The 12,474-nt window shown below is 46.3% G+C and overlaps 1 protein-coding gene across 1 annotated transcript; it reads right to left on the reverse strand.

The window, feature by feature from the left end:
* Positions 1–1,157: 1,157 nt before the first annotated feature.
* On the reverse strand, positions 1,158–10,014 carry Commd2 (COMM domain containing 2). Its single transcript, XM_020156341.2, has 5 exons — positions 9,857–10,014; positions 9,699–9,776; positions 8,745–8,827; positions 8,056–8,229; positions 1,158–1,681 (listed from the first exon to the last, which is right to left on the reverse strand). Exons 1-5 carry the CDS (start codon positions 9,921–9,923, stop codon positions 1,484–1,486), a joined length of 600 nt encoding a protein of 199 aa, XP_020011930.1. The 5' UTR covers positions 9,924–10,014; the 3' UTR covers positions 1,158–1,483.
* Positions 10,015–12,474: the final 2,460 nt, after the last annotated feature.

Below are 12,474 nucleotides of genomic sequence, written 5' to 3' on the forward strand. Positions count from 1 at the left end.
TTGTTCTGACCAGGTAAGGACAGGGATGGAGGTGGAAGACAGGTTGTTCTGAGGAGATACAGCAAGTATCTCAGTCTCGGGAGGCTAGCCTGCTTATCTTCCCTCAAACAATCACAAATGAGGAGCCGTGAAGAGCTACTTGCACCACACAAGCTTGGTACCATGTCGCTTTCAACCCCATGACATCTGCTATGTAGTCACACATCCCTTTGGTGTGTGAGGTTAACATGAGAACCCACTAATCAAGTTCTCACTATAATTAAAAATGATTTCTGATTACAGTTAGCTAATTTCTGCTAATACAGCTACTCTATCAGCAGGACACAGACCTACAATGGTGGTAATTTATTTCAAATGTGCCATTATGCACTGCCTCTGCTCCCTCTTGGCTCTTCTCTACAGAGAAAGAAACATGACATCACACTGACCAGAAAATCTCTAATTCTCATGAGGCAATGTGTTGACAGAGCCCAGAGTGCAGCCCGGAGTCTGATGGTTCTCAGGCTGTCCTGGGTTGTTCCTCAGGGTCAGAATCCATATGAAGCCCTGGATACACAGGTAGACCAAGGCTCAGTGTTACCCTCTCTTACAATTCTCCCTAGGTTTACCCCTGGACCTCTGCTCATTTAAGCCACTCTGAAAAACCAGCACCAGTGGTTTGGGCCAACGGCTTTTGGTTTCCTACTAAAATAAGTCAGGTTTTCAAGGAACAAGGGGTATCTATTTGTAATATAATATAATGAAGATGGTCTCCCCTTTATAGTTATTCAAACAAAGTTATGAAAGTGTGCGCAATTCCTATAGATACACTGAGGAATTAGCTACTCTCATGTCCATTATTTAAAATGTAAATGACAGTGTCTCAGTTGCTTTGGCTATGTGGAAATGAATACTTGGTAAAACACAATAAACAGTCACATGAATTTGAGCACTGCTTAAGCCAATTAGCCATGACAACTTGGACCTAAACCACATGGCAAACACTACATACAGTCTTCATGTACAAGGAAAATGGGTAGCTGCTCATAACAGTACAGGTAAACTGCTATAAAGTTGTGTCTATTATCCTGGGACTTTTAACATCACAGGGTGCTTTTAGGGGTCACAGACATTGAACTGTCTAGAAATGGTCTAAATAGTAATGGCACTATTGTCAATTTCATTTTCAAACTTTTATCAAGAGTGAAGAAAACAAAGCATACAAAAAAGTACTGCCAACAGGCTAGTCACTCAGGCGTACAGAAGACATGCCTAGTACCAACTCTCCTCTGCTGGATTCAGTCCTACTCACACCCCCAAAGGACAGAGTGCTTTCCATCCATCAGGACCATGCCCATACAGACACCAAGAAAGGAACAGCCGACCTCAGTATCCTCACCGGGGGGGATGTTCCCAGAACCGATCGATACAAAGCCAAACTTGAAAGGCCATTCCTGGGTGTCCCCAATGCTCGGGTGACACCGGAGTGAAAACCTCCCGTGGCCTACTTGACGCTGCGCACGACCCTCCGGCAGTGGCTCGTCCTCATCTCCTCCAGTGCTTGCTCCAGCTGCTGCGCCAGGTGCAGCAGGGTGGCCGGGTCAGTCTGCAGGACGCTGGTGCTCTGACCGCCATTCTGGTTCAGGTGGAGCTTCATGGTCACAGCTGGTTTAATCTGCTGCCGGAGGCTCCTGCTGGCCAGCTTCGTGGCAGTGGAGAAGAGCACAAGAACTTTTTAACATCCCTGAACACAGACATCTGTGATTACCTCACACAAACAAAATCTAAGATGGAGCAGACATGGAACTGAAAGCAGACTTGAAAACCTTTGGAGCGCAGATAGTGAGACTATAAATGAAAGCTCACCTGAACAAGGCACAAAAGATGCAAACCATAAAGACAAAACAGAAATGTAACTACATCAACACTAACGACTCTTATTCAAAGGACACCTAAAGATGATGAAAAAAAACCAGCCATAAACTGGGAGAAGATATTTTGCAACACACATGTAATAAAAAAATAGTAGCCAGGCATGGTGGTACATGCCCATAATCCTAGCTAAGTAGAAAGCAGAGGTAATAGGCCACTCCGAGCAAAAATGTGTGACCCAGTCTGAAAAATAAAGCAAAAAGGTGGCACAGCTCAAGTGAATAGAACACTTGCCTAGCAAGTGCAAGGCCTGGAGTTCAAACTCCACTACCATCACCAAAACAATTAGTATCCGCAATGTTTGAGCTCTTTTATGTAATAATAAGAAAAACACCCCAAAACCCAAGAGAAAAATGTACAGAAAGTCCAAATAAGAATTTCATAAAGAGAAACGTAGGAAAATTCATTCAACTTACTTATACATCAGGAAAATGGCCAACAAAAGCTCATGAGATCACTTTACAGACTAAACGCACTGTAGGTGCTGTGACAGGAAACCCGCCCCCTGCTGACGTGTGGGGTGAGAGGCTTGCTCTGCAACAACCTGCTACCAGCCATTGTGCTCCTAGGCCTGTGTCTTCAACTCACACAGACATTTATTCAGAATAGTATTTGCTTCCAAGAGACCAAAATTAGACACATGTCAAGTAGTCACTAACTGAATGGAGGAACTGAGACTACTCATACCATGGATTGTTCACTAAACGACAGGGAAAAGAAAGAAACCACAGCCACAGGAACTGTCACCAATGAAAAAGGAAAACTGTGCATCAAAAACCGAAGCCACAGAATATATGCAACTTTTAAAAATACACAGTTTAGCAACAAGTATTTGTAAAAAACTAAAAAGAAGAGCACAACATCAAATCCAGGATAACGGTTTCCTCTAAGGTCATCAAGACAGATGTGACTCAAAGGGGACACGCCTTAGTCTATTGCTGAGCTCGATGATAGGTATACTGTCTTTAACCTGAGTATATTCTAAAATTTTAAAAAAATACGCTCTACTGACAACTTCCTCCACACACACAAACATAAAAAACAAAACAAAACCTATAAACAAGGACCAAGCTGAAGGTAATGACATTCAACCCTAGCACAACTGTGCTCTCTAAAAGTTGTTCTCATTAAAAGGAAACAGGCCCACCTTGAGGAAATAGCTGATCTGAAAGATGGGAACTGTACAAGATGAGTCTCAAACACCTTGTTATACAAAAAAGCAGGAAGATATAAAAAATGTCATGTCAAAAGACAGAAGGCCAATTTGAATCCAAGTAAGCAATAAAGCTAAGCCTGAACTTTCAGGATTAATTTAAAACAAAAGAATATCCTTACTGATAACTTCTTCTAAATAATTGCAGGTAGTCTGGAATTCCAAGAGAAGCCAAGGTACTGACTGTTCCAAGGCTGAAATCTAATGCTGCAGATGCCTGTCCACATCCCTGTGGACGAGCTTAAACAAAACAAACACAGCACTCAGAGGTCAAGTGTTCTGGTATATTTCTCCAACACAGAAAATTACAGCTATGGCAGATGTGCAGAGAACAAATATGATGACTTAAAGCACTACTTATTCATTCAATCACGTGCTGTTTATTTTTGGTTTTTCTTCGGTAGCTGCATGGACAGTCAGAGACCAAACGTATCTAGGTGTGAAATAAGCTACGAATTTTTGCTCAAAGATTCAAAATCACTCATCTATACTTTAATTTTTAGATACAGTATCTACATTAACAATCTTCACAGGTAAGTATTGATGATGTTCTTCAAACATATTTTTCTAGAAAAAAGTTATATGAAATCCTAGCAAACACTGGATAAAACATAATTGGACCCAACATTTTTCTCTGAAGTTGGGTAAAACTCGGTACTACAGATGCCCTGTCCACATGGCTATGGATGTGGCTTTTTTTTCCCCCCGGAACTGGGGTTTGAACTCAGGGACTACACCTTGAGCCACTCTGCCAGCTCTGTTTTTGGGTTGGGTATTTTTGAGATAGGGTCTTGTGGCTGGTTTCGAGCCAAGACCCTCCTGACTTCTACCTCCTGAGTAGCGAGGATGACATGGAGGAGCCATTGGCACCAGGCCAGTATGGGGTTGAAATAAAATGTCATTTGTCAATGCAAATTAGGGAGACAAGGAAAGAGACATGTTGCTTGACGGCCATGTCTCAAGGCACTGAAAAGGGCAGCATGGCAGAAACACCAAGCAGGCAACGGGGCATAAAATTACGTTTCACCCAGCTACAGCTCCTGTAACAATGCAGCCTCTAGTCTCACGATGTGAGCAGGACAGGAAAAGGATCTCTGATGCAGCTGTGGGTGTGGCCCAGCAGTGACATCACATCCGCCCAGATGCATTGGCTCACCCACGCCTCAGCCAGGGCATCAGTGGGCTGAGGACTTCCCACGTTGGGGAATGGCCCTACCAGAACAACTGTAATGCCTGACTGTTTCTCATAAGCTCAGAAGATGGGGACTCGACTCACTGCCAGTCTGCAGGAGACAAGCCAGTCACTCAAAAATGAAGGTGGCACACTCTAAGTTAGTCCCTACTGTTTAGCTGCTATTACCTGACCTGCCTGCTCCTGTACAAAAAAACCCATCATGGTTAAAACCTCTAGTAATCACTTAATGACCCAGGAACTCACCAGCCCTTAAATGATTTAACCGTGACTGATAGCAATCATTCAGTATACCCTCAACCTTGCACTGTAACTAGTACGTATTTCTTTTTGACACTGGTCTTGCTGTATTACCCATGCTGGCCCTGAACTCGTGATCCTCCTGCCTCAGCCCAAGTAGCTGGGATTACAGGTGTGTGCCATCATACCTGGCTCCCAGTTTGAATGCAATTCAAACCCATTTCACTGCTAAACAGGCAATCCCAAGTTTAATTTTAGGAAATTCAATGTCTTCATTTCTAATTCTAAAATGTCTTTCACAATGGAGAAACTGACAAGATGAAGGGTAGAGAGAGGCATCAAGGATGATCCCAAGTATTTTTAGCCCACGTCAAAAAACAGACATACCATCTACTGAGGTGGGGGACTAGAGAAGAAGCACTTGAGGGTTTGGGAGGAGTAAGGAGGCAGGCTTCAGTTCTGGATGAGCTGCACCTGCACGTTTATCAGACACCTAAGTGGAATGGTCAAATAGGCTTCCAGCCTGAGAGCTGAGGGACAGGTCTAGGCTGAAGATACAGAGGTGGGAATTCTGGGTAGATAGGGAGCACACAAAGTCATGAAATCAGATTGCTCTGTAGGAGAATGTAAGAGGAAAGCAATGAAAACTGAGATGTTCAAAGGTTGGTAAAACGAGGGAATCAGAAGGAGATTGTGAGGCTGGATGAGAACCAGAGTGACTTCCCAGAGGGCAACTGAAGATAAGATTCAGAGCAAGGCATGGACAACCATGCCTTATTATCATGCTTATTAGCAAATGCTAATAGGGAGAGCAGTGTGAAGACTAAAAAGCCAAGCCTTAACCGATGTGTGACAGGAGAGTGGTGACAATGGGGCCTAACTCAAGTAGGTTCCAGAGAGCACAGAGGAGCAAAGGTAGACACAGACCACTCTTCAAGGAACTCTGATAAAGGAATACAAGGGGCTTATGGGGGTCATGACGGGGTTCTGACTGAGGCTGCAGGGAATGATTCAGTACAGACACAGAAGAGTGAAACAGTTGTTGGAACCAAGTTCCTCTGGGCAAATGGGGGTGTGCTGAAGCCTCGAGGGAAGGGATGAGGCTCCTAGACAGGAGCAGGGGCATCCCACCAACAGTAACGGGGCAAAGGCAGACAACTGTGCACTAACGAGGATAGGGTGGCCCACGCGGCAGAAACACGAGTTCTCTTTTGATTATCAGGAAACAAAGTCAGCAGCTAGGAGTGTGGAGCTGGAGGGGCTATGGAGGCGCTGAGGAACAAGGACACGTAAGACATGCCTGCCCTCGATGTGCCACTGTGGAAACAGTGTGTTCAAGTAAAGTCACTTTCCAAAGAGATCACATGGGTCCTGTGACAAATGCTACCAGACTTAACTGCAACTGGCAGACACGAAGTTTCCCCAGGGGAGACAGCCAGACAACAAATATTTTGGGCTTTGCAGACCATACAGCCTCTGCCCAACTACTCAACTTGGCCACAGACAACACGTAAACAAGCATGACTGCGTCCCAGAAAAACCTGGTAGAAATAGGTGTAAGTCAGGACTGTCCCACAGGTATAGCTGGCTAGGCCTGGAGTTAACTGCAATTTAACAGGGAAGAATGAGGAATCAGAGTAATGGCAGCTGGAAAAATATTCCATACAGAGAGAAAAATGTGTGCAGGTCCACCTTCACACTTAACTCCAATGTCGCCCTGGCCGCCCAGGGATGATGGATTCGTCCTACATGACTGTCTCATGTTACTGTCTCACCCAAGAACCCACAGGCTTCCCACTGTCGGCTGTCAGGTGTAAACCGTAACTGAATTTTTATAACCAAGTTTGAGTATCTTATTTCAATAAAAGCCACAGAGAACCCTCTGCAGCAGCGGTCACCAACTCTGTTACATATTATCTGGATGAAAGGGGAGAGTTTAGAAATGTTGGTGCCCAGGTCAAACTGGGTACCAGGAGACCAGATGCAGACTCAGACTTTGTAATGCTCCCCAGGCTATTCCAACACTCAACCGTTTCTGAGGACTGGTGCAGGGGACCCCCATATTCAGCTCGAGCTGCCTCCTCATCCTTCCAAAGTCTCACTCTTTTCTGGTACAACTTTCTGGGTTACATTAGGGCACATGGAGCTTCACAGGCTGAAGCACTCCGCTGGCACTTTGATTTACACAATTGCACTCTTTCTCCACTTCAGAACTGTCTCTAATTACGAGTTATTTTGAGAACACCAACTATTCCTCACCAGATCACAGACTGTCTAGTTGAAAAAGCATCATACTTCTTTGTGTCCCCAAACATTTAGCACAGCTCATCAGCAAGGGGACATTCAATAACCATCTATTAGCTTATCTTTCACTGCTGATGCAGGGCTTCATGCAATGGTCTGAAACTTCTTTTTATTCATTTGTTAATTTTGCTGAGCTGAGTATCTCCATGTTGCCCAGCCTGACCTTGACCTCTGGGTCTCAAGTGATGCTCCTGCTCAGCCTCCCAACTAAGTGGGGTCTGTGCACATTGCTGCACCTGGCTCTTCCTCTTATTTATGTATGTGGGGTGTGTGTGTATGTGGGGTTTGTTTTTGTTTTTTGGTGGTATTGGAATTTGAATTCAGGGTCTCATGCTTGCTAGATAGGTGTTCTACCACTTGAGCCACTCTGCCGTTACATAGTTTGAAAAGATGAATCTCACAAAAATAATGCAAAAGTTTCCAAATACAAAAGTTTTTTTTGTATTGTTTTGTTTTTGTGGTGCTGCGGATGAACCCAGGGCTTCACACATGCTGTACAACTAAGGTACACCCAGAGGGCCAAAAAGGAGTCCTTACTGAGTCCCTCTATCTGTAGAAAGGTAGAAAGCAGGTAAAGTCTAACATTAGAAGCCAGGATGTGGTTGCCTTTGGGAAGCAGAGCAGGGGCAGTGATTGGGAGGCCAGGTGGAGGCCTCTGGGGCACTTGTCACCAGCATAGTCATTTCATGGGTGTCTCCACCCATACTTAAAATTCAGTACTACCGACTGGGCGCCAGTGGCTCACCCTGTAATCCTAGCTACTCAGGAGACAGAGATCAGGAGGACCAAGGTTCAAAGCCAGGCCCGGCAAATAGTTTGCGAGACCCTCTACAGAGAAAACCCAACACAAAAAAGGGCTGGAGGAGTGGCTCAAGGTATAGGACCTGAGTTCAAGCCCCAGTACTAAAAAAAAAAAAAAAAATTAAGTACTACCTAAAAATCTGTATAACCATCACTTTTCCCAAAATAACCAATTTCTTAAAAACTATGTACACTGAACGGAGTTGAACACATTAAAAATAAAAGGAAATGAATTCTGTAAAATGGTCTGAAAATGAACCTTAAAAGCAAAGTTTGAAACCACAGCTTGGTTAAGGTTGTAAATTATACAGTAAGTACGCCCCTTAAATGTTCTGAAGTAGTCAAACCAAATCTTAAATAATTCTATTTTGTCAGGTTAAAAACCAAGCCATACCTGTACATCTAGCCGCCACTCAAGGCTGTGGTAGCTGGGAAGGTCCGGGGCCAGCTCACTCAGAATGGCCCTGATCTCCTTTCTGTTGTCCAGATACAGCTGAAGCAGGAGTTTGTTCAATTCTTCAGGGAATCCCAGAACAAGAACAGAGTCTTGGAAATCCAGATCAGAAATCTAAAAGTGAGTTGAGTTTAGTAGAACCCCAAAGTTCATCTTCTAGTAAATGCTAAAATACTTACTGTACACAGAAGATGCATATGATTTCCCCTAATTCAATTCTGTCTACAACACTGCCTATCATTCCAAAGTCTGAATTATTGACACATAACAGTACTGTACTGACACAACAGAAAAGAGTTCAGGTGCCCAGGTCGGCCTCCTATTCACAAAATCAGACACCAATGACATGCAACAAAAATGCATCATCTCATTCTTCCGTCTCTTAGGACACAGCCACGGTGGCTTATGACTTTTAACACTGACTGGCAACAAACATAATTTATACAACAGGTATGTGTATCAGCAATGATGTTAAACACATTGTTTAGGTACAGCTTCACAAATTCTATTATAAATCATTAACAACACTATTAAAATACACAGATACCTGGCACAACTGTGATGTAGACAGGCACGCTGGACCTTTTTGAAGGATCCAGAAGTAGAAAACAGTCCACAGAAGCTCTTACCATGAGCTTAGAGCTCTCAGTGAGGAGATGCGTCAATCCCTCCACCCCATGCTGGACAATGTCACTGTTCACATTGAGCTTCCCTAAGAAAGGAAAGAAAAGCGGACAAATACGTTACTGTGATACTCATCCTTGTATCAAAGCCCTATTTAAAACAAAGCATTTTCAGTTACCCCATGTTTTCAAACACTGCAAGGAAAGAGTTTTCTCACTCCTCTCCCTCTGGGAGTGTCCCTTTGGAAGCCACAGCAAACACAGACTTGTGGGGAGCATCCCAAGCCCGCAGCCTTCTGCACATGCACAGGAGGAAGTCACAAGGGACTGACCTTGCTCCAAGGGGATCACACATCTGCAAAAGCAACTGACAGCTCATGCCACCCAACTACCTGCAGGTGGCTGTGCTCACTGAGGGCCACGGCCACAGTGAAGGGTTTTATTAAGCACCACAGAACTTCTGCAAGACAGGTGGTATTGTTTGTTTTAAGCATGAAGGAACTAATTTAAGTGAATCTTTAAAAATCGCACAGAGTTCTGCTTTTTAATTTTTTTTTCTTTTGGTGGTAGTGGGGTTTGAACTATGGGCTTTTCTTGAGCCATGCCCCAGCCCTTATTGCTTTATTTTTCAAGTAGGGTCCTATGCTTCTGCCCAAGCTGGCCTACCTAGACTGTGGTGCTACCTAAGCTTCCTGCATAGCTGAGATTACAGCTGTGAGCCACTGCGCCCCTCCTGTTTGTTGATGAGGGGTTCTCGCTAACTTTGCCCAGGTTGGTGTTGAACCGCGATTCTCCAGCTCTCCACCTCCCGAGCAGTTGGGATTACAGGCGTGAGCCTCCGCGCCCGGCCAATTCTGCTGTTTGTAATCTACTGCAATGGGAACAAGACCCTAGGACTCGCAAAAGCCCTAAGCGGACAGCACTTCCCGCGCAGCTTGCAGGCCAGGCTCCCCATCTTACTGGCGGCGCCGTCGTAGATCTTGGGGTTCGACCCTCGCCTCAGGAACTCTACCGCGATCCGCCCGAACTCGGCGACCACTGCAACGGAAGTGAAAGGCGTGAGCGCCGTGCTTCCCCACCCTGGCCCCTCCCCAGTCCACCGCCCAGCCATCCCCTACCCGCGCTGTCCACCCTCGGCAGGAAGGCCAGGTGTTCCTTGTGCTCCTCCGATAGGTCCAGAAGCATCTTGGCTGCACGTCCAACTCCTCCCGGAAGCGCAGACCCCGCCCTAGCCCACTTCCGGCGTCCTCGTCCAGGTGGAAAGAGGTTCCGGCGCGGCGCGGCAGTAACCCACACTTTAGGTTCCGCCGCACGGCGGTGTCAGGGGCGGGGCGGGGCGGGGCGGGGCGGGGGAACCGGATGTGACGCGGCGGAAGTCTCCCGTCCGTTAATCATCCTGCAAACGTCCGTGAATGGCGGCTGGGGACAGAGCCCCTCGCGGGGCGTAGGTTAGCAGCGTCGCACTTTAACATTACTAAACTCTGTGCTGGGAATGGGTTGTCCTAAGGAGCCTGTGAGACTGGCCCACTCTTGTTTTCGTCAGGGAGACGGAGGCCAGTCTCGCAGTGGGGGCGTCTGTAGAGGAATTGACTTTCACAGCGTTTGACTACGCCGTAATATCTCGTTTAGTGCTCTCGAGAGCCAGGGCCTCCTTAGAAACTGAGAAACGAAGCTCTTTCCCGAGGCACCAGTGACAGCGGAGGCGGCCATTCGAGTCAGGCTCGCCAGCCTGAAAGCTGGAGGTTTGCACACGGTTTTCTCCTGGTTTTGTGGGGCTTTGCGCACGGCTCTAGTCCTGAGCTGCAGCCCCAGCCCCTCAGCAGGTTTTATGAGTGGTTCTAAGTCAGGATAAAGATGACAGCGCGGATGACAACAAGGATGGCTGCAGGATTCCGAGCAATAGCATTGTTGCTCTTTTGAGGATGTGAGAATTTGGTCCCGCTTCCACCTCTCCTCACCTGCTGGGGTTCACATACTGGAGACTGCGGTGCCAGTTGATAGGAAGGAGCCTGACTCTCCAAATCCGTCCCTTTGGTAGACGAGGGGACCGCAGAAGACAAAGGGAGGGGGAAGGAGAAAGGCTTCACAACCGTCTTCCATGCCTAAGGTGCTGGGGGCCCAGACCAGGCCCCCTCCAATGCTGGGCAAGCACTGAGCTGCGCCCCATCAGGAGACCTCCTTCCTGTACCCTGAGGCCCCCGCAGAAACGGAAAGTGAAAAATTTCCCCTTCACATCCGAACTTTCCTCCACTGCGCACAGAAAGGCAAGGCCCTGAACTGGTGCGTTAGGTCTTGAAGTGCCATCTGCAGACAGCCCGTTCTGTGTAGACTGTGAAGTGCTGGTCAGCAAAAGGTGGTGCTTTTACTCATACAGTGTTTGAGAGGATGACTGTTGTTAATCATTTTCAGAAAAGGTAAAACACACCCTCCTACAAATACATAATCAAAGACCTCGTCAAAGAAGGAATTAGTAAGGGGACAATAAGAACCAGTTTCACCTGCTCAAAGGAGACATTCACCAACCGTCCCCTGTGGTCCCAGCAGTGGGACAGGAGGGCCAGGAGTTCCAGGCCAGCCCAAGGCTCCACAACAGTACAATTGTGTAGCATTACGTCTGTCCAATCCCGAGGGCACTTCTCGATATCATACTTCCAGGGCTGATGTGGGAAAAGAGCAAATGCCCAGTATTTGTGCACTTGACTGGTGAAGAAGTAGGCTTCACATGCACGGTCCTCTCCCACTTGCACTGTGTCTTTCCGTCTCCCTCCAGCTCATACACCTTCCTTCCCACTTATGCTCTGCCATATTGCTTTCTCTTTCTTGCAAACTCCACCACCAGATCTTTGCACAAGGTACTTCTTGGCTATGTTTGTGTTATCTGTAGAGTACTTCCACCCTTGCAAGGAAGTTTGCTTCTGAGATTTTTCATTACTTCAGTTCATTTTTAAAAATCATAGGCCAGGTGCTGTTGGCTCACACCCGTAATCCTCGCTACTCAGGAGGCAGAGATCAGGAGGATCAGGGATCGAAGCCGGTCCAGGCAAATAGTTTGTAAGATCCTAGCTCAAAAAAAAAAAAAAAAACCCAACAATAAAAAAAAAAAAAAAAAACATGGTGAAGTGGCTCAAGGTGTAGAGCCTGGGTTCAAACCCTAGCATCACACACACACACACACACACACACACACACAAAAAAAACAGAATTCACCCAGGCATGGTGGCTCATGACTACTCCAGAAGCAGAGATTGGGAGCATCAAGGATTGCAATTGAAGGCCAGCCAGGGCAAATGTTAACAAGACCCCCATCTCAACAAAGTGGGCATGGTGATGCATGAGTGTCGTCACAGCCACATGGGAGACAGAGGTAGAAGGTCATGGTCTGAGGCTAGCCCAGGTGAAAGCAAGGCCCTATCTGAAAAATAATGAAAGCAGAAAGAGCTGGGGGCGTGCTTCAAGTGGTAAAGTGCTTGCCTAGCTCAAGGCCCTGAGTTCAAACCCCATTACTGCAAAATAAACAAGAACAACAACCACCCTAAAATTACAAAGCTGCTAGAAGAACACATAAGAGAGTATGTTTATAAGTTTGAATTCTTAGGGCACAAAAGGCATGAACCACAAAAAGGTGACAATTTGAACTTCACCGAAGTTGAAAGCTTTATCAAAAGACATCAAGCCAGGCATGGTGGTGCACATCTATAATCCAGACTCTCAGGAGGCTGAGGCAGGAGGATCACAA

This window comes from Castor canadensis, chromosome 17 (genome assembly GCF_047511655.1).
Source record: "Castor canadensis chromosome 17, mCasCan1.hap1v2, whole genome shotgun sequence".
NCBI lineage: Eukaryota > Metazoa > Chordata > Mammalia > Rodentia > Castoridae > Castor > Castor canadensis.

Coding starts and splice junctions, on each gene's coding strand:
- Commd2 (XM_020156341.2), bottom strand. CDS start 9,923: ATGCTTCTGGACCTATCGGAGGAGCACAAGGAACACCTGGCCTTCCTG. Junction 9,777..9,856: donor GCCGAGGGTGGACAGCGCGG/GTAGGGGATGGC, acceptor CTTCCGTTGCAG/TGGTCGCCGAGTTCGGGCGG. Junction 8,230..8,744: donor CTGAGAGCTCTAAGCTCATG/GTAAGAGCTTCT, acceptor ACTCACTTTTAG/ATTTCTGATCTGGATTTCCA.